The sequence below is a fragment of the Antedon bifida genome, chromosome 6 (genome assembly GCF_963402885.1).
Source record: "Antedon bifida chromosome 6, ecAntBifi1.1, whole genome shotgun sequence".
Lineage (NCBI taxonomy): Eukaryota > Metazoa > Echinodermata > Crinoidea > Comatulida > Antedonidae > Antedon > Antedon bifida.
The window spans coordinates 27639141-27663896 of NC_136231.1; the positions used below are offsets into that span (position 1 = coordinate 27639141).

Below are 24756 nucleotides of genomic sequence, written 5' to 3' on the forward strand. Positions count from 1 at the left end.
GCATGTTAAAAGTGTACAATAAATTGTGTCAACCACTGTTTTACTTATGGCGGTACAGGTACTAAATATAATTGGTTCAAAGTTTTTAATGGGTGAACAATATAAATATCCTGGCAATAGTTTATAAGAAAGTTCACAAAAATTGAAACGCGAGGAGAAATGAAACGCGAGACGAATCTCTCTAGCTTGAAATTTGCCACTGTCGAAGAAATGCCCTCGCGGCGATGTTGGATTATTGTACTGTATCCTGTTTTATCATGAGAGAGAATGGTAAGTATGTTTTATCATTATTTTTCTATAAATATTTATAAGAATAACCGTTCGAACTTATATTAAAGAAATCAGTCTTTAATACTGTTTCTTTAAAAGCAATATTAGAACGGTAATTTCTGTGATTATTATTTTAAAAAGTCCGTCATCTTTTTATCAATATCAGATTCATTCAATTTTTCAATCCAGCCCACCAGCCTAGTATCATGTGCGGACAGTGCGGTGTGTGGTCACACTGCTTTCGTACCACATCGGGGCAGCATTAGTTAATTTTCCTCATGACATTTATTCTAGTCTGCGTCATTCGCACGTTTGTACGTATGTTATATTTTAGGTATTTTTTACTTCATACCGTTTAAGTTTTGTTTTTGTTTATTTCTATGAACATATTTTCTTTTGTTTGTTTATTTTGATTTTCAACAAAAAGACACCGTCTTCTGTTTTGAATGTAGGCCTAGGTTTATTTTTCTCAAGACTTTTCAATTAATATACTTTGACTCCTTTCTTGAGATTTTGTCAAGTTTTGTAAATCTTTGTACGGTCATAAGCGAAAAACACATAAAATCACCCACCACACCTCTATTGAATATTAGCATTCCAGACGCCTTCTAGCAATGTTCTTCAATCAGAAAAATGTGGAATGAGTGACGTGTTATTATGTCATGTGGAAAGTAAAACTAAAAATGTTTTTCTAATTGAATCCAGTGTTTTTATTATTTTTATTTGCACCGTATGTTATTCTTTTCCAACATGTCCCTAATGATCAGTTTCGGCTGGATTGACCACCCTCATTAAATATTGTTGAAATAACATTAAGTAAAAAAATTAAAACAAATTAGACCTCACGGCCTATAAAGTCAAACTTAACTACTTAAACAATTATATTATTATTATGTTAATTATATATAGAAAATCGTGTTAATAATAATCAGATTACGTTACATTATCGAAAGTGCTATTATAGTCATTCACTCAATGCATTCCAGTATAAAATAATGGAAATCTACCAGATGGAACAGTATTTTGTTTGACTTTATAACAAAAGAACAATATTGTTTTGGTTGCCAGATTAAATCAAAGTTTGTCATAATATTTCAATTGCATTATAACACAATTGAATAAAGTGACATGGACACTTTCTCTATATAATTTTTTTTGTACTATCCAATTTCAATCTTGGAATACCAGAACAATATAGACTATCTGATAACTAATCATATCAAACTCTAGAAAGCGTTTTGCCATTTTTCCCCTGACTGAGATAAATTTTTTTATTAAAACAGATTATTCTCTATGAATGTTTGATAAAACTTATTACTATACGTATTATTTTTTTTTCTTATATAGTATTTCATTTTCACAAAGACATGACAAACAACCAGAGTCGATCCGCCAAAAGTTTACACATATTTTATGTTTTGTTGGAATAAGCATAAATGAAAATTACCAATTAATAACATTATGTGCTAATAAAGATAATAATAACACATCAATGTGTAAAGTTTAAAATGTAGGATTAGGACTAGGCAGTTACTTTCAAATTTAGTACTAAAGAAAAACTGGATTTTTGTTGCGAAGATAAAGGAAATCCTAGAAGACATTATTAAGTTTTCTTGACTTCTTTAGATTGATGTCAAAGGTCATCTTTGAATAAACTAATTTGTATGCTCAATTAACAAACCTTCAAAATGAGTTTATTTTGTTGTGGATTAATAAACCATGATATATGGTCTGTATATTAATTGTTTGTTTTATTTTTGTACACATCCAGATTTATGAATATTCAAAGAAAAAGGCGATTAAAACAAATCTTTGAAAAAAGGGAAGTAAAAAAAGAAAATTATGATTTGAGATAATTGTTTGGTAATAATACTTGTGTTTATCATATCAAATCAGTGACACACAGGTACAGTACACTATCGGCATCTTTCTCCTTGCCTATGCTCATTTCGATCGAAAAGCAAATTGATGTTAGTTTTAGAAGATCCATATAAAAGATATTTAGATTATTGTATGTTATATTGTATCTTATTAAATGTGAAAACAGATGAATGTTATATACAATGTTCAAAACAGTAAATACTTTTAATTTTCAAGATTCACATTAAACCCCTCCCCACCCTCCCAAATCCTCCTCGCTGAATAATAGAATTTTGTTTGTTTATATATAATTAATTAAAAGTGATATTTTTAAGAGTAATTTATTGAAATCTATGTTAACTTTATAAACAGTATGTTTTATTAAAATCTACAATAGCAGCAGCTGTAAATGAAAGTTTTAGCACTTAGACTGTACTTGGCAGCCTTTCAATAATATTGATTCTGACATCAACACATTTAATGCACAAAGTGTATTTCATAACATTGAACAATACTTCTTTCATTTGTATATAAAAATACTATATTGTTAGAATGTTTGCATGATGAAATCAATATGTTGATATAATGTTTGCCGCACACCATTATAGTTCTGTAAGAACTGTTGAGTTACATTTCGATCAATATACTTTGATCATTCTTTATTCAATTAAGCTTTATTGCAACAATCAACAAAAATATATACCGGCTCAGCTACAGTGATTAAGTTCATTTAGGTTGACCCTGGTCTCCCCAATTTCAGTTTTTTTTTTTTTTTTGTATATACTTAAATAGACCAAATAAATAATGCAATGAAATATATGTGATTGAATCCAAAGGCAAATTACTGAAAAAATGACAATGCATGGGTATCAGTGGCTGGATCTCAATGGAGATACAAAAAAAAAAAAAGCAAAAAGCTAAATCAAAACGATAAGTAAAACAGCCAGAAAAGTTAGCAGAGCTTTCGGGCAACACTAGCCCTTCATCATCATATATATATACAATATGTGATTGAAGTTACAAAAGACTAGATTTAAAATTTAAAATATCAGAAAAATTCACATTTAACAACCATATATAACTAGTGTAAAATACAAATTTTAAAAACAGTAGGCCTATATAAATGTACAAAATATTTACAATTCAAAGAAATGACTATTGCCTTTAATATATCCATGAAAAATACGAGAAGAGAAGTAATTTATTATTGTGATATTACGCGAATAATAAGAGTGGATCAAAATTAATCCTTTAAATCAACATATCTATAAATAAATATTTCAATTCAAACTATAGATTAAATGTAGAATCAGTTATGTCTTTGTGGTTTTCTTTTTTCCAAGATTTCACACTTTTTTTAATTAACAAGAACTCCACATGTAATTAACGTTTTTATCTATTTGATCATTTTGAAGAGTTTAATTCTTTTGAATCAATCTGTTTCCATAATTTGTAAATATTGTAAAGAAAAAGATGAGTCATGCTCATCAGATTTTAGTCTGGGTTCCAAATGGAGTTTTGACTTAATATTACTAAGTAGTATAAAAAAGATAAATATTTTGGCACATACATATTTATTCATACATACTATGTATTTTCAGAAAAAATTGAAACGTCGACTGCTGGTAGAAAAAGACATTAAATGCAGACTTTGAGCAATTCTAATTAGATTTGTTGTGAAACAGTGAATTTACCTTATTCAATGAATTTTTTTTTTTTGTATTGCGATTATTTAATTAATGGATCTTACATTTATAAATTTCATTTTGAAATGTATTAATAAATATTCAAGTTATCCACAATCCACATAATTAGTTTTAAAAAATGCAGAAAAACAATACATACAGAGTTGACTATACTATTTATCAAAATAAAACATAGTAAACATGAATGTAAAATTTACTAGATCTTTTTTTTCCTAACTACCTGAAATGTTATTCATATTGTATAGTCTGCAAATATACCCTTCAATTGGTATTAGTTAATTCATGGTAACACCATGTATGCAATTAACTACTGTAATACCATTACCAGTGACATTTTGAGCTATATTTGATGAAAAAATGACACACCTACATAGTTTCAGTTACCACCACCAGCAGAAGCAGTTGAACAACCAGATGCATCATATTACATTGAATATTCAACCATACACATGAAATAGAAACACTTGTGAAGACAGACAGACAGACAGACATAATCAGACTGTAAATTATAAATCACAAAATCGAACTGTAATATATTCAAGTACATGAATAAGAGAAAGTTTAGCAAACATTTTTAAGTGTTACGTGATATTGTCAGCCTTTGGCACACAATGCAGTATTTGCTATCACAACAATGAGAGATATTAATAGGCCTAGGTATTTATATTAAAGAATGAAAGAACATAATAAATACTCATTTATGGGGCATTCCACAGTATTTTTTTGTTACGGACGGGACATTTTTGAGAATATAACTAGACATATCTTAGAAATAAAAAAGAATACAAAATTCAAAGTAGAATAAATGTATACATATATGGCCAATGTTTATTATGAAAGTCAAAAAAAGAAAAAAGACTGTACAAAAAAAATTTTATTATGAAAATTGTATGCGTCGCGGATGGGACGGCAAATGGACATGACTTTTGAGAAGGTTTACGTAATGGAATATTTCTCCTCATTTAAAAGAGATTTTAAAATTTGTTTTGTATTATTATGTTGCCAGATAGTTGTTTTAGATAACTGAATGTTAATTATAAAAATTGAACTGAAAATTTATTAATAAATATGATTTATATGTCGTTACGGACGGGACATTTCTAACGTCGCGGACAGGACAACTTTGTCCACGTTAAAAAATTGTATAATTTTGCTATTAAAAAAATTTAAAAATAAGTTTTTTACATCAATGTAATCTTTTATTTACAAATCAAAATATAATTCAACCTTTGAAACACTGTTTAAAAGTTTATGTCAAGTGAAAATATTAAAATTCATAAATATGAAATATTATTTATAAAATTAATTATTCGAAGAGTTATAACGAGAAGCAATATTGTAAAATGTTATCAAAATATTTATTTACACTAATATAAAAGTTATGCTTGGCATATTAAACAAGACTTCAAGATATTAACACATTTAAGGCGAATCTTTAAAAATTGGCGTTGGCGTTTGATGTCTGAATTTGTTAGTGGATCCAAGTTTCATAACTGTAGGCCTACTTCTATTAAAATTCAATCTTAATTATTTAGTATCTGATTTATTTATAAAAGGTTCTTGGTTGCAAATTCACCAAAGAATGAAATCTACAAAGCGATGACCGCACCCAATACTCCCATTCATACTGGTCATGTTGTTTTGGATTTAGGTATTGTTCTTTTGTGGATTGTTATTTTAAATACAGACCACAATGTTTTGTGATTAATAAACAGTTAACACCTTTGTACAGTACTTTTCAGCCTACAGTACAAAAACACTTTTTAATTCTTACAATATTGTCATCACATCCATAAAAAAAAATGTCCCATCCGTAACATTCAATAAATTTTGATGGTAATGTTTTTTAAATAAAAAAATACAAGTTTTAAAAAACTTGTTTAAATCTATTGCAATTTAATATCCTTAGGAGTTGAAAATTAAGATTTAAAATTAGGAATTAAATAACAATTTTAAAGCCATTACTTCAATAAACACAAGTGAGGAAAAAACCCCAATCGAAATGTCTCAGAAGTAACAATTATGAATTTTGAAATGCAAGTATGAAATTAATAAACAATTTTAATAAAATACTTTATTATGAATAATTGGAGCTTACTTTAAAAAAAAGTAACTGCAGTATATTTATGGGCAAAAATGTTAACAAGATGCATGGTTTTATTATGAAATAAAAAGGATTTAAATGATATGTGCCGTCCTTAACAAAAATGTCTGTCCCGTGCCTACGAAAAATGTCATCCATATATTTTTGAATATGATATTTTCACCAAAAGTTTCAAAATATTTGTTTATAATGTATTGCATATAGTTTTAAAAGGAGAAAACAAAATATTAAATTGTGGTATCAATACTTTTAACTGAAATGTAAAAAACACCATAAAACTACTATTAAAATTTTGCGGATGGGACAATTATGAATTTTGAAATGTACATATGAAATTTAATAAACAAAATATGTGTTATAAAATGCTTGAATATGTACAATAGGGACATAGAGTAACTATATCTGGCAAAAAAATATTTAAAAGATGCATGGTTTGTGAAATAATTAGGATTTAAATGATACGTCCCGTCCGTAACAAAAATGTCCCGTCCGTAACAATATATTTTTGAAATATGATATTTTCATCAAAATCTAAAATTTTCAAAAAATTTGTTCATAATATAATGAGATATAGTCCTCAGGAGGAGAAAATGAAATATCAAGATTTTTGCATCATTACTTTTAAAATAAATGTAAAAAAACCGCCTAAAACGTCGCGGACGGGACATTTATGAATTTAAAATGGATGTATGAAATTAATAAACAACAAAATTTAAATTAAATACTTGATTATGTATTATTGAGACATAAATTAACTATATCTGTTGAAAAAACAATATTAAGATGCATAGTTTATGAAATAAATAGGATTAAAAATGTCCCGTCCGTAACGCCAAATATGACTTTTTCATATTTAATATTCAATAACTTAAAAAATCAATATCAGAAAAATAAAAAAAATGTTATTTAATAAACTTCAACATGTCTACTTTGAGAAATGGCCAAAAGTTACATCAAAATCAGTAAATGAAATTTTTAAACCCACGGACCAAATACTGTGGAATGCCCCTTATAATCTACATTTAATTACTTGAAATGCTAATGCTGATGTACAACAACACATGTTACTGTTTGTTTTGTTTGGTTGTCTTTTTACTCTGTAAATGTAATCAGCTGATAATATAGAACTTAATATACATGGAAAGTAAAGGAATCATTTTAATTAATTGCTGGTACATTTTGCCAGAGTAACTTTATAGTATGTCTGCGTTTGCCTTGGATCCAACTTCCAGGAAATGGTTAAATACTTTCTTCCTTTAATAAACAATGGATTGTTTATGATGACTGCATTGAATGCCTTGCATTAAGTATGAACTGAGCTCTGGTAGGTTAACATAACACACAGGTCTCTGGAGGTGGCCACTGGTAAGAATATTATACTGTTACTTAGCATTCATGTAATATGCAATTACTGTAGTAAGTTGCTCTATATGCCTCTCTGAATTGATTGAAGGGAGTGGATGAAAACAGTTTGTAAATCACTACCATATTTTGATATTGATCATGTTTAAAAACACAATTGTAGACAATATTTAATTTAAGAAACTATATTTTTCTATATCTTTTCAAAAAACAAATTCCAAAAACTATTTTCAGATTATAGGCCTACACAGTAAGTAGTTATAAAGAGGTCAAACATGGCCATAGATCTGAAGAAATGCATACAGAATCTAAAAACATTCATTAGTCTGTAAGTAGTTCACAGGGGTGTACTACAGTTAGGTACAGTAGTAGCTACAGTAGAGTATTTGGTGTAGCTAATTTTTATTATTTATTCAAGATTCAACAGTCAAAACACCAGTACAGGATAGCCATATACAGTAATAATATAAAATTTGGTTTACATAAACCCCCACCTAAATTCTACAAATTGTATTACTATTAATGCAAAAGCAAATTAAGCTCAGCCTTTCATTTCACCATTTTTAGGCACTGGGCCTAAAATTCAAAATCCTGGATCCGCCACTATATAAGAAAACAAACATATTATATTAAATAAATGAAATCAATTATTAAGGAATGGCATAAAAAAGAAAGCGTGGTTATTGTTAAAAGTTGGTAGTTCAGGTTTCCAGACATTTTCATAGTGGATGTGGGCGTCTACCTTCACCAAGCAATAGTACTTGATGACGTCAAGTTAGAAATATAAAAAAAATCTCATATCAATTGATTAGATTAACGTATCCAGTATATTCACAATTCCCAAAATTTCATTATGTAATTTAATATTAGTCGGGCTATGTATTACACAATGCATTAACATGATTAAATAGATATTTTGTTATTGGTACGATACAACTGCCACATCAATCAATATACAGTATCTTTAATCATCGTGCTGAAAAATTTAGAATTGAGTATATCGTGCAAGATAATATTAATATCAAAGGTAAATGAACCTAACTATTTTACACGCTAACTTTATTATCATTCAAATATAATTACACTTCATTTATTTTTAACATACTAATTAGTTTCATTGGAAGAGTGATTATAATCATTATGAGTAATTGGTACTACTACAGTAGGTAGGTTTTTAATGTGAAAAAATTAATAAAACTTTATTTAGAGAGGATATATTCTATGGGTAGTAAAATTCATTGAATTCCATGATCTACAATTGACCAAGCATTTTGATAGATTTTTTACTGTATTTTATCACTTCTTGGTATTAATTGTGGTGTATTTTTTTATATTTAGGGAGAATTAATTTGATTATACATGTTATCATAAACATCCCAAAAAAATTAACGTTTCCGCTGAATAAAGGCCCCCTAAAAATCATGTTATTTGAATATTACAGTACATACAACAACTAAATGAATTGCTTAAAGATCAGCCTCAGCATGGTTGCTACTTTGAGTCTAGTCCAAATTAATGTTATTATTATTATTTATTCAGGCAAAAGATACATTTTACAAAATATAATACAAATCAACAAATTAAACAAACACAACGCAAAAGAAAATATAAAATCATATACCCCTTTCACACCAAAACTCCGGAGAGTCTCCGGAGACACCCCGGGGTTTATGACCATTCAAAACGTCGAGAAACTCCGGAGATACCCCTTTCACACCAACCTAGCGCCACCGGGGTTAATAAAATAAAATTGTAAATGTCGCCCTCTATTTTTTTTGTTTACATAGCGACGATCATTAGAATAATTTTAATTAATTACTTTCAAAAGTCTCAGAAGTAATATAATGTTTTATTGATACTACTTATTATTTTTTAAACCCGCTATATATTTTGTACAAATATTTAAAGTATTTTGAAATAAAACTAAAGCAATGAGTGATCGTGTGAGGATGACCTTTTGACCCGAAACACTCCGGAGTTTGATGTTGGTACCTTTCACACCAAAACACCGGGGTGTCCCCGCAGTTCGCTCTCCGGAGAATGTTCAGCTGTTCAACCCCGCAGTTTTAAACTCCGGAGTTGCTTGATTTTACCTTTCACACCAAACAGCGGGGCGTCAACTCCGGGGTGTCTCCGGAGTGTCTCCGGAGTTTTGCTTTTGGTGTGAAAGGGGTAATAGTCACTAGCTGCCAGGAAAGCACAAAAGCAGCCTAAGCCACTGTCACCAATTAGGTGTGTACCTCCAACCAGTGACTAATAATTACAAATAATATATATAATATAGATGATGATAAAGTTAATATTTAAAGGAATAACTCAATTATATTAAGCCTATAGTTTATATATTTAAATGCTAAATTAAATTATAAATAAACAACTATAAAATAAAATTATTTTTAATTTACATTAAAATATGTTAATAATAAATTAAGTACAAAGTACTGTAACATTTCTCCCAATTGTTTATTAACTTAATCAACGGGTAAGTAATGTTCCCTTAGGTTACTTTTAAATGTACTCCATTTTAACATGTTCTCTGTTTCTTTCTCATAAAAATTAAGGATCAATCAATTTATTTTTATATTCACATGATCAGAATATTGTAATACCTCGTGGCTACAAATCAAGAAAGCACTTGTTATTTAATCTGTGTTTTGTTGGTAAGAATAGCTTGGTAATTATGATGTGTACAGAGATAGAAACATTGATCAATAGTTGAAACAGCTTGAGGCAAAACTGTATTGTTACAGATTCTTATAATAACTGACTTCATTGTGGAATTACAGTTTAATAATTTAGCCATGATAAAGTAAGTAGTCATTTATTTCATCATTAATTTCCTTTTTTCACTCAATACAGTTTCTTTTTTTAGGATGATGATTAAAGACAAGAATGGATTGCAATAAATGTATTAGTTTTTGTTGATGCAAAATGGAATTATAAATTGATGACAACTCAATTGAGATGAAGCCGCCATCAAGAAGATCAAAATGGTACTTTTGCCTGGTAAAAAAAACCTCTTTATTTTGTCTTTTAAATCATTATTTGATTATTCATTCCTCCTTAAAACAAAAATACATTTGTGAACTTATTTTTACTAAATCTTAATTCGTTATTTTAACAATTTTAGTACAAACTAACTGTATCCAACATGAAAGTTGCCAAATCAAACAATTTGTAATACCTAACTAGTACTATTTCATCATTAATTTTAAAAGCTATGAATGTTTTCCTGTTTTTTTAGCATTTCACAAATATAAAAACATTACAGAAACATATTTTTTATATGAATCAAACCACAAGCCTGTAACTTCCTTCATATCACATCCTACTGTAACACACCTTGGCTTCCCTTCTATGCACATTAATGGTTGCTATTTAGGAAAAGGTGTTTGTGTGTAAATGAGTGGTGGTAATCATAATACAACATTAACAACATTTACCTTTTTGGAAAAATACCCTAAAATTAATGTGTTTAGTAATTTCATTAATTTTAGGTTTTCTCCAAAAAAGGTAATGTTTCTTAATTGTAATTTCATTGTGTACAGCAATAACTAAAAATATTATTAAAATGAAGCGTCTTCCCCTCTTTCCCCAGCAGTATATATTGTCTACAATTTACCATTTTTTTGTTCAAACCTGACCCTTGTTGCTATTGATCTCTCATCGTCAATGCTTACACTAACACCAAGTCTATTGAATTGTTTATTTTTGTTCTAAGTATGGTGTGTCTGGTAAGAATGTATTTTAAATGTATCTACCTAGTGGTTTACGAGAGGATTGAGCAAAGAGTTAGATATAAAGTTAAGTCAAGTTAGTCTATTAAAATTGAACTCTGCTATTAGTCTATAATTTTTGGAATAAGTTCCTCAGTTAAATCAAGCTTGGAACTAAATAGTTTTTTCTTTTTTTCTCAAAAAAAAAAACCATATTTGTTAATATTGATTGATAGATGTTTGGTGTTTATTTCAGATATCTGCAAGTTAACTTTAGCTTATATACAGTAGATAACCATCATAAGTTTTTATATTACAAACATTATGAAACAACTATGTACAGTAGATCTTAAATTGAATTATTTTAGATGTTAACAATAGCAACACTTAATTGATAGTACAGCTACTGTATGTTTTTTTAAAGCAATTTTTTTGTTTTATATTTCAGAATCGAAAAAATTTAATTTTAGGTATATTTTGGTATTCAGTAATCGCCTCGTCGTTGTTTCTCTATTACACTCATGAAAGTCACCAAAAGGATTCACGTTTTAGAAGATTTTACCAATCATTATTTGTAGAAGATACAATACGATGTACTTCTGCAAGCCTTGCATCAACGACGCGCATTACAACGCAGGGAACAGCTGCATACAATTTAACTGTTTTACGAAAATATTGGAAATTGTTCCAACTAAGAAATAATTTTAGTGAAATTAAATATACTATACCAGAAAAGTATAATAATGCAAGGACAAGACAGTTTAGTGTTCCAAAAAAAATAAGTTCTACAAATGTTCCTGTAACAACGAAAATAAATGTAACTGAAAAACCAGTTCCGGTTACCCAAGCTCCTGTTGTTAAAGGTTATCGGGGACTTCTTGATAATAAGGTAAGAAATACTTTAAAGAGTCTATTTACACTTTTTGGTGGCATGATCTGTAAATAGAAAGTAGGTTAATTTTAAAGAATCTTTTTAGGATAGTATGATGATAATACTTAGTTCATTCTTATATAGCGCACATTAAGCAAGCTCTCAATGCGCTGTACATTAAAATAGACGAGAATTTGTCAATAATAATGAAAAACTGGATTCATGATAGCTTATAGTAGAGTACTGTATGGATTTGAATACTGGATATGAATACTGTACCTATCTGGTTGCAAACCAATCTTCCAATCAGCCTTATTTTAGAAGACGTTTTCTCAAAGCTGTAATGAAACATAAACAAATAATTTATACTTGAATGCTTATTTTTTTCAATATTGTTTCAACAGTACACAATCTAAGGAATTTTGTTTCAATTTTGATTTTAAAGAAATCTGGTTTAACATTCTTGGATTATCAATACAACTGCTTAAAATGTTATCAAGCTAAATATTTCATTCTCAAATCCAAACAGCTGGATACTGTAGTTAGTAGTAGATTCACTAATCTTAGTTTATCCTTGATAAAAATGAATTCATTATTGGAATTGAAAAACAGGTCTTTTTTTTTACACATCTACTAGTATCCTGTTTAATGTAAAATTCAAAATACTTCTATATTGTTGATAAATTATAATAAAAGTAATAAAGTATGGCAATTTTAATATGATTAATTATTAATAATAATTTGTTTATTCACGGATGCACTTCATTCACATCTGGGTTTTTGTTTTATGTCAAAGAATTGTAAATAAGGCCAGCAAAGTTAAAGTTAAAACTCAAGGCATTCATTTTAATTGCATTTCCTAGAACACCATACTGTACCATGCCAAGGTTCTTAGACAAACAATACCCTTTTTTAACTCATCATTTTAATTTGCTTTGAATTTTTGTTGTTTCTGTATTAAATTTGTATATGAATGAGTATAGTTTCAGGATACCCGGGTGTATAAATTAGGGGTGGTGGGATAATACTCGGAATATCATTAAAATGGCATTTAATTACCAAAGTCTTGCGTCCAAATTTAGCCTGAATTGAGATTATACAGTAGTTGAGCATTGGATTATAGTTGAGACTAGGAATATACTTAAGCATGGGATTATACATGAGCATTATATTCATATACAGAAATATAGATGATGACACTATTACAATCTATTTTTCCCCCAGAAACTACAGCTTCACTGTTTGCAATGTGCTGTTGTAGCCAGCTCAGGTCATCTTCTCAACTCCACCGCTGGTCAAGAAATTGACAAATATGAATGCGTTATTCGTATGAATTCTGCACCAATCAAAGGCTACGAAAAATTTGTTGGGACAAAGACAACCGTTCGGGTCATGGGTCATGTAAACATGCTATGGCTGAACCAATCGGAGGATTTGCAGAAAGAGACGTTAGCGAACATTTCCACTATGCCAGAAAAGATGATTGTACCATGGCTATATAATATACAAATTAATAGAAAAACAGACAAATATTTTAATCTTGCCAAAAACTTTTCTTTAAAATATGGCTATAAAGAAATGTATTTGTTGGACAGTGAAAAAATGAAATATGCAGAAACTACATTCCACAAAGAAACTGGTTTAACAAGGTATGTTATTAAAATATTTTATTTCAAATATATTAATGCATGGCTGCAAAATGGCCAACTTTGCACCTCTGTGTTGAAAGAGTCTACTTCATGCCTAGCTTACCTGGATGAACCGACATAGGCCTTTTCACCTCTGTAGAGAGAACATAACCCAAAATGTAACTTTGAACAACCCTCCAAGACAGTATATAGTTTGTGTAGTTTCTAAACTGTTTAGCATGAAATAAAAAAAACAATCTTCCCACCCCCTTCCCAACCCAAATTTTCCAGATACATAGAAATAATAACAAAATAAAATATTATTGTTAAGGGCCAGCATAGCACCGAATAAACTGTGTATTATTGTTAAGGGCCAGCATAGCACCGAATAAAATGTGTATTATTGTTAAGGGCCAGCATAGCACCGAATAAACTGTGTATTATTGTTATGGGCCAGCATAGCACCGAATAAACTGTGTATTATTGTTAAGGGCCAGCATAGCACCGAATAAACTGTGTATTATTGTTAAGGGCCAGCATAGCACCGAATAAACTGTGTATTATTGTTAAGGGCCAGCATAGCACCGAATAAACTGTGTATTATTGTTAAGGGCCAGCATAGCACCGAATAAACTGTGTATTATTGTTAAGGGCCAGCATAGCACCGAATAAACTGTGTATTATTGTTATGGGCCAGCATAGCACCGAATAAACTGTGTATTATTGTTAAGGGCCAGCATAGCACCGAATAAACTGTGTATTATTGTTATGGGCCAGCATAGCACCGAATAAACTGTGTATTATTGTTAAGGGCCAGCATAGCACCGAATAAACTGTGTATTATTGTTAAGGGCCAGCATAGCACCGAATAAACTGTGTATTATTGTTAAGGGCCAGCATAGCACCGAATAAACTGTGTATTATTGTTAAGGGCCAGCATAGCACCGAATAAACTGTGTATTTCAAAAACATAAGTTTTATGCCAACTGCATCCTGCTAAATTTTTGGTTGGTCATTTGACCGGTTATTGAAAATTTGTCCTTTTTCTGCTACCACCAATAAATTGGGGGTAATTTATTCACATTCAAGTCTCCTCGGATAAGGACTATAAACCGTAGGTCTAGTGAACACAGTTATAACCTTTAAACCACAGCTATAGCACTTTAAAGAACCCAGTTCATTCGAGAAGAGTAGGGGGTTATCCCGGTGAACTGGTTCACAAAATAGCCCCTGTATCAGGGGATTACCACCTGATAGGACAGTGATTAATTTACTATTGGTAATCCTTGGCCACATGTGCCTAAAGACATGGTTATTAATATGTTATTTTTTCGCAGCAGCAAAGATTTGTTAGTTTGGAGTTCGCAGGATGACCTGTAACAAAAAGGTCAAGGAAAATAATCTGTGTTATAATAAAAGTTGTTAAGCTGAGCATCCACAGCTGCTACGAAACATAATGTGAAAACCTGAACATTTTGAAAAGGCTATTAGGGATGTGGCTTGCGTTAATGGGTACAATTAATGCATCCTTCTCTGCCATGGCTAAAAATAAAAGTACATTGGAAAAGAATCGGCAAAATGTCTAGTGAAAATATAAACTATTACCAGAGTAGTCCCAATCATGTGGCACCATGCTCAAATGTTGTACAGCTTTTCTAGGAATTACGCTACTACTAATAATGAAAATACAACAATTTGATTTTTAAAAAATGTAGAAAGTAGGTGAGGTGAGCTGCTATTAGTATTCACTAACCATTATATTCTCAATATGATGTAAAATCTAAATAAATATTTAATTATGCATAATTAAACCGAAGAAATTCAATTCAAATACTGTACAAAGTTTGCTGAATATATTAATAAGACGAATCCATTATAAAATTAATTTACTTAACTCATAAGTAAATGTTACATACAATGCAGTATGACTAAACAACATGATACAGTACAAACTGATAGTACATTTCACAATGTTGTATAATGCGTTTTTTTTCCGTTCTTCCATCTGGTTTTGTCATTTCCCAGCAGTTTAAATGTCAAAAGGTCAAGCCGGAAATATGCCATGTTTCTTCAATGTACATTGCATCCCATTGTGAATAAAAAAAATGTTTTTTTATTCAAATAAACATTGATACATGATGATTTGAAACTGCAGGATGATTTCTGTAAAATAAATTAAATTATACGTCTGCTTGTAGCTAAGGATACCAGTGATAAAATCTGAATAAATTGTGATTGAAATTATATGAAATTATGCATTTACTTGCTGTACATTATCAGTTACTATGATAATATTGATGTTCACAACAATGTCTGGAGTATTTGTTGCTGATAACATTCAATTCAAGTATTTTGTAAGACTTTGTATAATCAATGATATCATTTATATCTCTCCTTTGAGATACAAAAACATAGCAGCCATTGACAAAAAATTACAAATACAATTTGATAAAAAAAAATAATAAAATAAAGAAATTGGGTCTATTCTCTGATGTGTAAAATATATTTACTACTATTTTAGTGTAATTATTTACCGGATTTCACTTAATTTGTTTTTAAGGCGAGAGGCTCGAACTTGGTTAACAACGGGTTGGATGACAATGTTGTTTTCAATAGATGTTTGTGATAAAATTGATGTCTTTGGACTTGTCCAAGAAAATCACTGCCTGTAAGTATCACATTTGTTATCATTGTAAACAATTACTATACAGCTGTAGAACACTCAATTCACATTTATTTACTCATCCTTTATATATATAGTTTTATAGCATAAATGTCGATGGCAAGGATCCTACATAAGCACTGTCTACACTATCAAACTTTATGTGACAAAAAAATGTGATGTGTCCATATATGGATATGATGATGTCATAACACTACTATATTTGGGCATATCACTACCATAAATGGGCACATCACATTTTTTTTTGTCAAACTAGTTTGATAGTGTAGACAGAGCTATAGAGAAGTTTACACTTCTGTTTTCGCAGGACCCTATTATATAAAAAACTCACTGGAATGTAACGGTAAAGAAATGACAACCATTCCAGCATAAATCATCTAGTTTCATAGACACCCTGGAAATAAAAAGTTCCTGACATTTACAGGACCCAACAAAATGTCCTTTTAATTGGGGTTGAACGTAGTGAACATACAGTAGTCCATTGCCCCCCTTGTTTGTTTAACATAGTGAACATACAGTAGTCCATTGCCCCCTTGTTTGTTTAACATAGTGAACATACAGTAGTCCATTGCCCCCCTTGTTTGTTTAACATAGTGAACATACAGTAGTCCATTGCCCCCTTGTTTGTTTAACATAGTGAACATACAGTAGTCCATTGCCCCCCTTGTTTGTTTAACATAGTGAACATACAGTAGTCCATTGCCCCCTTGTTTGTTTAACATAGTGAACATACAGTAGTCCATTGCCCCCCTTGTTTGTTTAACATAGTGAACATACAGTAGTCCATTGCCCCCTTGTTTGTTTAACATAGTGAACATACAGTAGTCCATTGCCCCCCTTGTTTGTTTAACATAGTGAACATACAGTAGTCCATTGCCCCCTTGTTTGTTTAACATAGTGAACATACAGTAGTCCATTGCCCCCCTTGTTTGTTTAACATAGTGAACATACAGTAGTCCATTGCCCCCCTTGTTTGTTTAACATAGTGAACATACAGTAGTCCATTGCCCCCTTGTTTGTTTAACATAGTGAACATACAGTAGTCCATTGCCCCCCTTGTTTGTTTAACATAGTGAACATACAGTAGTCCATTGCCCCCTTGTTTGTTTAACATAGTGAACATACAGTAGTCCATTGCCCCCCTTGTTTGTTTAACATAGTGAACATACAGTAGTCCATTGCCCCCTTGTTTGTTGAACATAGTGAACATACAGTAGTCCATTGCCCCCCTTGTTTGTTTAACAGGAAAGTGTCGCCTTAAAAATGAACGTGTCACCAAAATAGGAGTTGGCCTTATTGTCAAAACATATTTCCCCTTATTCTTTTCCCAGGAAATCTCTCCTTAGTAGTGTTGTCCCAAAGGAGGTGTTCTAATTCTTTTCATATTTTATGAACGATGCACCCACTGATGAATTACCCATTAAAAGAGCACCCACTCCCACATTTTAGGTAATTTTACATTGAAGAGAAAACAGGATAGACATTTGAAAAAACCATAATTTCTGGAAAACCAGACATGTTAGCCCACGGACGATGTTCATTATTGGGAGAGTGGACTGGATTATATTTAACCATGCTGATGATTTACCCATTAAAATGAGCACACTGCCAAATTTTAGGTAATTTATTATAATAATTTGACAAGAACAGTATGACATGCATAGATAATGATTGTCAAAAGCAAACTTAGTAATTAACATGTTATTAATGGTTACTTGAACACAAACACAAATTAATAATTCAGGTTTTCTGTTAATTGATTTGCGGCAGTAACTACTAGTATTGGTTTTCACTAAATTATGATACTTTTCAAAAGCTTAAAATCAATATTGAAATTTGAGTTAAAAGTACAGGTAATTTGAAAACTTAACAATATGTGTTGATCATTCATACATACATACATACAATAGACATTTATTTACAAAATCTGAATACATACAGTAGGAAAACAAGAAACAGGATTGTACAGAATTATAAAAGTATATCAGAAAATGAAGGCAAAAGCCCAGAAAGATGTTTGTAACATCTTGTGTTGGGCGAGCCTTAACACAAATAAAAAAGAAAAGAAATGCATTGAAGAAAATCATAATAAATTTCATAATCTAAAATATGAATAACAGAAAAAAAAAAAAATCTGTTGGTACTGCAGATCGAGACATGACCGATTAATAAATATTTAATAAGTAGAAAAGGTGTATTTTTTTAATTTTGAGAGAAGTATCTTAGGGGAAGCAGATTTTAAAATGGAGGGTGGTAGGTTGTTCCATAGGGTGGGTCCAGAGTATCGAATGTTATGTTGGAAAAAATTTGTTCTACTGTATGGGAGGGTATAGATAATTTATTTTTAGTACGTGTGTGATGGGAATGATAGAAGGAATTGGAAGTAAATATATAACAAAGATGGTGAGGAAGGATGTTGTTAAAATTCTTTTGTTGCACTTTATTCTTTATTAATGTCTTTTACAATCAATAAAGTCATTTATTCATTGTTAACACAAGACATTTCTTTTCCAACAAGCTTTTCATTAATTTAACATTTCCTGCTTTTATTTTTGATGTAAAGCGCATTGAGAGCTTGCTTATATGCGCTATATAAGAACAGATTATTATTATTATTATTATTATTAACAATTTTAACTAAAATAATTTCCAGAAATTTAGTAAATAATTTAAATTACACTAAACAATTACTGTAATCAGTAACCCTGAAACATGAATTTAAAATATTGAACAAATTTATTAAGAAGTAAAAAAAGAACAAGAAAAAGAAAAAAATAATGTGATGAGTAAATTGATACAAACAACACAGTAGTAAAATAAATGAAGATAAAAAAATAGCTATAAAATATACAAATTATTAATATAACAAAACACAGTCTATATTGAAATAACAAACAAAAAATGACTATAGTATTCAGAATCTTAAATTAATTATTAGTATCTTACAAAGATATCGCCGCATTGGTGTAAAATACAAGCATACATTGAATACAAAAGAAACGCTGATAAATAAAACTTTTATTATCTTGGGTTCTACTAATATAAACTTGATAGAATATGTTAATTTAAAAATGATGACATGCAATCGTGATTCTTCAATTATTATTCCAACTTTAATTTATTCATCTTGAGGAATGATTACTGTTACACAATAGTCCTCCTTTTCTGACAGGCATGCTGGTATAGATGCCTGCTGCATCGTTATTGCTGTCTACCAATATCTACTCAATATGAATATCGATTGTGCCGGGAATATAACCAGTACTTGCGACTTTCATTGAGAAGGGTTGAAGTACTCTATATCCGGCCAATAATTAGTGTCTTTTATTTAGTACCCGTAATCGTTATTGTAAAAAAACAGGCCTGGCTCCCACATAAATTTTGAAAATTAAACTGCAAAAAATAAAAAATAAGCTTTAATATTAAATAACTACTTGATTCATCAATCAAGGTACCATTAAAATATTCAGGTGTTTGTCAACCACTGTACTTATTTCCGTCTTATTTTCATTAACAACATTTATGATGATGAATACAAGATAATTAAATTTAGATATTAAGATTCTGCTGATAGTAATAGTGATAATGTGCATAGCTGTTAACAATTAGCATATTAAAATGAAAAGTACATTTTATTTATGTAATTGTGAGTTCAACTTTTCTCATTGGTAAGTACTACTATAATTTCAAGCGGAATTAGGTCTTGTCCTCTTTCTGACCCTGCTGTAGAAATGACCCAATTTTGTCTGACAAGTGCACTTTTTGGGTTTTGATACTGCATGCACCCTAGTGTGTATAATGCTCTAGATTTGCTGCAGTCCACTCTGTAAATTTACACATGTATTTGATTCATTATTTATTAATCCATTTGGCAAATAATTGAACTAAATTTGCAATGCTGTGGATTATAACAGAGTATTGATTTCAATTGAGAATGAAATACAAAGTAATCAAAAGGCTAAATCAAATGCTGAGAGGTAAACGTCAAGATAAAACATTCCTTCAGCTATTGTTGTACAACTTACACTACAGTACACTCTGTAGACATAGACCTACTGTATGTGTAGAAAATATTTATAAAAATGTAGACCGGTTTATTTGATGTTGGCCTACTGACGACAGTCATGTAGTGTTCATAAAAACTGTACCTCCATTTAATTTGATTAGAAAATGTTTTAATATTAAATGACTTTTTTATTCATTTTTTTTCACCATGAAGAAATTTCTCCATGATATAATAAGTTTGTAATCTTGAACAAATTTGAATACAAAAAATGGTATACAGTATGGTAATGGTAGGTAATATATTAGCAGCTTATCTTGGCAGTTTAAAGTGTCTCTCATGCCTTTCAAATTAATAATAATTATTATAAAGCAATCATAGCAATGAGATTATTGGTAATAGAATACCAACAGACTTAATTTGCTTGCCAATTTGCTACTGAGAGTACTGGTGTACACTAGAGTCAAACATTACTGTATGTATAAAAAATTAAATTAATTGTTTGGAATCTCCCATTTTTTTCAGGGGGTTATGTTATTCATCATGAATAACCTTGACCCCTGAACTCCAATTCCTTAATTATTATGAGAATTTTACAGCTGTATAGCTAATTATTTCCTTATTACTTTGCTGTAAGGTCATTTTGTTTTCATGTTTTATGTAGTTGGACAAAGTATAATGACCTAACTACCTACCCATGTCTGCTGCTGCTGTTACCAATGAGTTATTAATATCTTCTTGCTGATGCTGATAATGCTACTAACCCTTGTCTACCCTTTGACTAGTACAATTTACCAGAGAGACATCAACAATTTCCTTTCTTCCATTTCCGTTAGTGTCATTTTCTGGTAAAGTTTTAGAGCAGATAAAGGAAATAAAGTTACACATGGCAGTAGAAAAAAAAGACATTATTTTCTCCCATGGGCTTAAAACATAAACACACTCATACATACACATTAATGAACTCTCTAAAATCATTATACTCAGCTTGTGCTTTAACTGTAGTTATCAAATTAAAACAAAAATAAAATATTCATATGTACTTAATCAGACAAAAGATTATTGTTATATATAAATCCAAAGGCAAATTACTGAACAAATGACAATGCTGTGGGTATCAGTGGCTGGATCTCAATGGAGATACAAAAAAAAAGCGAAAAGCTAAATCAAAACGATAAAGTAAAACAGCCAGAAAAGTTAGCAGAGCTTTCGAAATACTAAAAACATTCATTCTAAACCGCATGGTGATATACAGAAATTTAATTAATTTGAAACAATAAAGATGAGGAAATCTGTGAGAATGAGAAAAATGATATAATAATTTTTGATATAAAAAAACCTAAGTCTTGTACTTAATACGTTTAAAGCCTGACTGACTGTGCTGTTGATGCTGAAGATGGCGGAGACGACGTTCTATTTTCTATTTTTATACTCACATTGCTACACACAGTGTTTTTGAAGTTTAATTTTGTTTAAATATTACGATTATTTTTCCTCTTTTTTTTCAGATTACATCCAAATGATAGCACACCTTACCACTATTATGAACCAGATGATAAAACAGAATGTAGTTATTACAAAGTTAGTGAGGAACGCTTGACCTCAGGTCATAAGTTCATAACAGAGAAGGCGATCTTTGCACGATGGGCTCATAGACATAACATCACGTTCCTTTATCCCTCCTGGAACAATTCTTATTCGTCTAATTCAACAAATAAACTTGAGACTCCATTCTTAAAATTGTATCGTGAAGCTAAAGCTAACGGTTCTTTACCAGAGATTCCTAGAAAAACTATCATACAGAAAAAGATAATTGAAGGCCCTCCAGATGAGAACGGAGTTAGAAGACCAATCGTTAAAAGAATAATTAAGAAGATCATTGTAAGAAGGAAGGTACCAGTTGCAAAACCTAAGAAATAAGTACTTGGTTGAAAAGTACTTTAAACCAAATATCTTTTGTAATTTGCTACTTGCAATCTCTTTCAACAGCTTTAATTTATATGTTCAACCAAATTCCAAATAAATAAAGCTCTCAGTCAGAAGGGTTTAGCAAGATTAACTGTACTTCCTGATGTAAGTATAGGTAAAACAGTAAACATTGTTAAATCTGATTATTATCATAGATGATAATACTAATATGTTGGTTGGTTGGAGTTTTGTGAAATTTGAATGTTTAATCATTTTAAAACGATCAAAATTCCATTTTAAAGTTAGTAAGATGGCACAATGACATTTGCCAAGCAATCTATAATGGATGAGAAGAGAACACAATGGAGTAAACTTGGAGAGGCCTTAACCCTGCGGCAGTGGATTGAAAATGACCCGCAATGATGATGATGACCATTTTAAAAAGTTAAGGGTTTTATTATTTTTATTTATATCACAATGAGTGCCAGTACATTTAGTTAAATGAACTTGGAATGTTGACAACATTACCAAAATTTAGTAGCGTAGAATGTGTTAACGGTTTGATTATGCTGCAGTTTAGATGAGAATGGAATCAACTTTGCATTCCAGGTGGGTGAGAACGTGTCATGGGTCGGGAGAATTTCATTGATAGGGAACAAGAAAACGTGTCACGGGATAGGGAACATGTCATGGGAGGGGAACATGTCATGGGAGAGGAACATGTCATTGATAGGGAACATGTTCATGTGTGGGGAACATGTAGTGGGAGGGGACATGTGTGAGGAACATGTAATGTGCGGAAACATGCAATCCTGCGGGATGATGTGAGGCTGAGTGAAAGCTGCAAATACGTCCATAAAGAATTTGCAATTTTGTTGTGACATTGTTTATTTATTAAACATGTTAACAATAGTGAGCTAGTAGTTTCTATGGCAATTTTTTTTAAACCTCTTTTTGGTGCTATTTTAATGTATCCCCAAATGTGCCATGGACTGTGTTTTAGTATTAAGGTATTTATCTTAATTTTAATAACCTATTATTAAGAGTGTAGTGTATTATGTAAATAATTAAGATGCATGTTTTTATACTTACAATCATATGTTAAGATTTTATCTTTTAAATGATCGTGTTTATTCTAGATTTTATGTAAAGTTTTGTTAGATTTGTTTATAATTTATTTCTTTAGATAAGAATTAAGTCATAGTATAAGTTTGTAGTATACAACACGCTTTTATTTTGGTGCTAATAGTTTTAAATACCACAACGATAGGTATATTGGTTATAATGATTAAGTCATGTATGTAAATTAATTTTATGTTTGTTACTGTGTAAGAATCAAAACTATTGTTAATTTATTTATTAAATACTTTTAGTGTATTTTGTTTTAATTTACCTAGAGCGGCTTTGGGCATTTTAAGAATAACAAAGGTAATAATTTCTTTCAATACCTCAATACAACTCTCCATTCTATTTTGTGAATTTGGTTCCTCTAAGCCTATTCTGAATAGTAGTACAGTAAATACTGTATATTTTACATAGGATATTTTATAAAATAATAATATACTTGTAGTATACTATGATTGATTGAAATTTGAATATGCAAAAAAACATAGGAAACCATGTTCAAAGTTGAAGGTTTTAGAATGCTCTAGCCGACACTGTTCAAAGCACAGACAAGGACCAAAATTGAACTAATGTGGTTAATACAATGGGTTGTTAACATGTTACACCCAGCTATTATGATGTGATTTCAGCATGTTTATTGTTTTCAGGGTTGCCAGTAATTTCCTGATGGGTGACTTGCCGTAAATTTGTACTTTTCTAAATTTATATGGTATGAGCATGGACCTATAAGTTATTATATAATTTATAGGTCCATGGTATGAAATAAAAGAATAAAAATAGACCCATCATTCATGTGATTGAATTAAGTCTATATGTCATGTTTTGATATTTCTTTGACCCTTGGCAATTTTTTGTGCTCAAATGGATCTTAAGTTGATGCTTAATGCTTGTGTTTCCATGCATTACTAAGACTTTATCAATATGCTGTACCTAAACTAATAATCACTGAATAACCAAAGGTTCAAAATATTATAGAATTATGTTTTTTTTACTAATTTTATTGATGATGATTATTTTTGACATAAAATACATTTTCAATGTAGTATTTTAAGATGTTGTTGCATGTTAATTTGTAGTGTTATTTTGATTATTTGTGCATTTATATGAACAATGAACAACAGACCAAACTTTGCCAATACTGAGTATATTATTACAAATAAAATCATATTTTACTCACACTAAAATGCTTTTTTCTCTTTTGAGTTTATGATTTCTTCAGGAAGCCTTACCACTTTGTTCATTTATTATTTTATTTGCTATTTTATTTTGTGATTTATATTATTACCATACACATACTTATTCATCAACAATAATTATTATTATTTATTTACAACAGTATATTACTGATATACATTATTCATTTTTTTTCATTCAAAACTATTAGTACAGTAAGTTTATTATCATAAAACTAGTGGTGGCGACAAACAGTTAAAAACAGACACATAAAGTGACGCGTCAGCAGCAGGGCAGCAGTGTATTTACCTAACTTCGAAATGGAATAACCCATGTTCGTCACCAAT

At 30.2% G+C, this 24756-nt stretch overlaps 1 protein-coding gene across 1 annotated transcript; it reads left to right on the forward strand.

Annotated features, from left to right (window-relative positions):
• Nucleotides 1–174: 174 nt before the first annotated feature.
• LOC144844372 (alpha-N-acetyl-neuraminyl-2,3-beta-galactosyl-1,3-N-acetyl-galactosaminide alpha-2,6-sialyltransferase-like) lies at nt 175–24360 on the forward strand. The gene is made up of 6 exons (XM_078701255.1): nt 175–270; nt 10175–10308; nt 11467–11907; nt 13114–13538; nt 16078–16185; nt 21712–24360. Exons 2-6 carry the CDS (start codon nt 10267–10269, stop codon nt 22121–22123), a joined length of 1428 nt encoding a protein of 475 aa, XP_078557381.1. The 5' UTR covers nt 175–270; nt 10175–10266; the 3' UTR covers nt 22124–24360.
• The last annotated feature ends 396 nt before the right edge of the window (nt 24361–24756 follow it).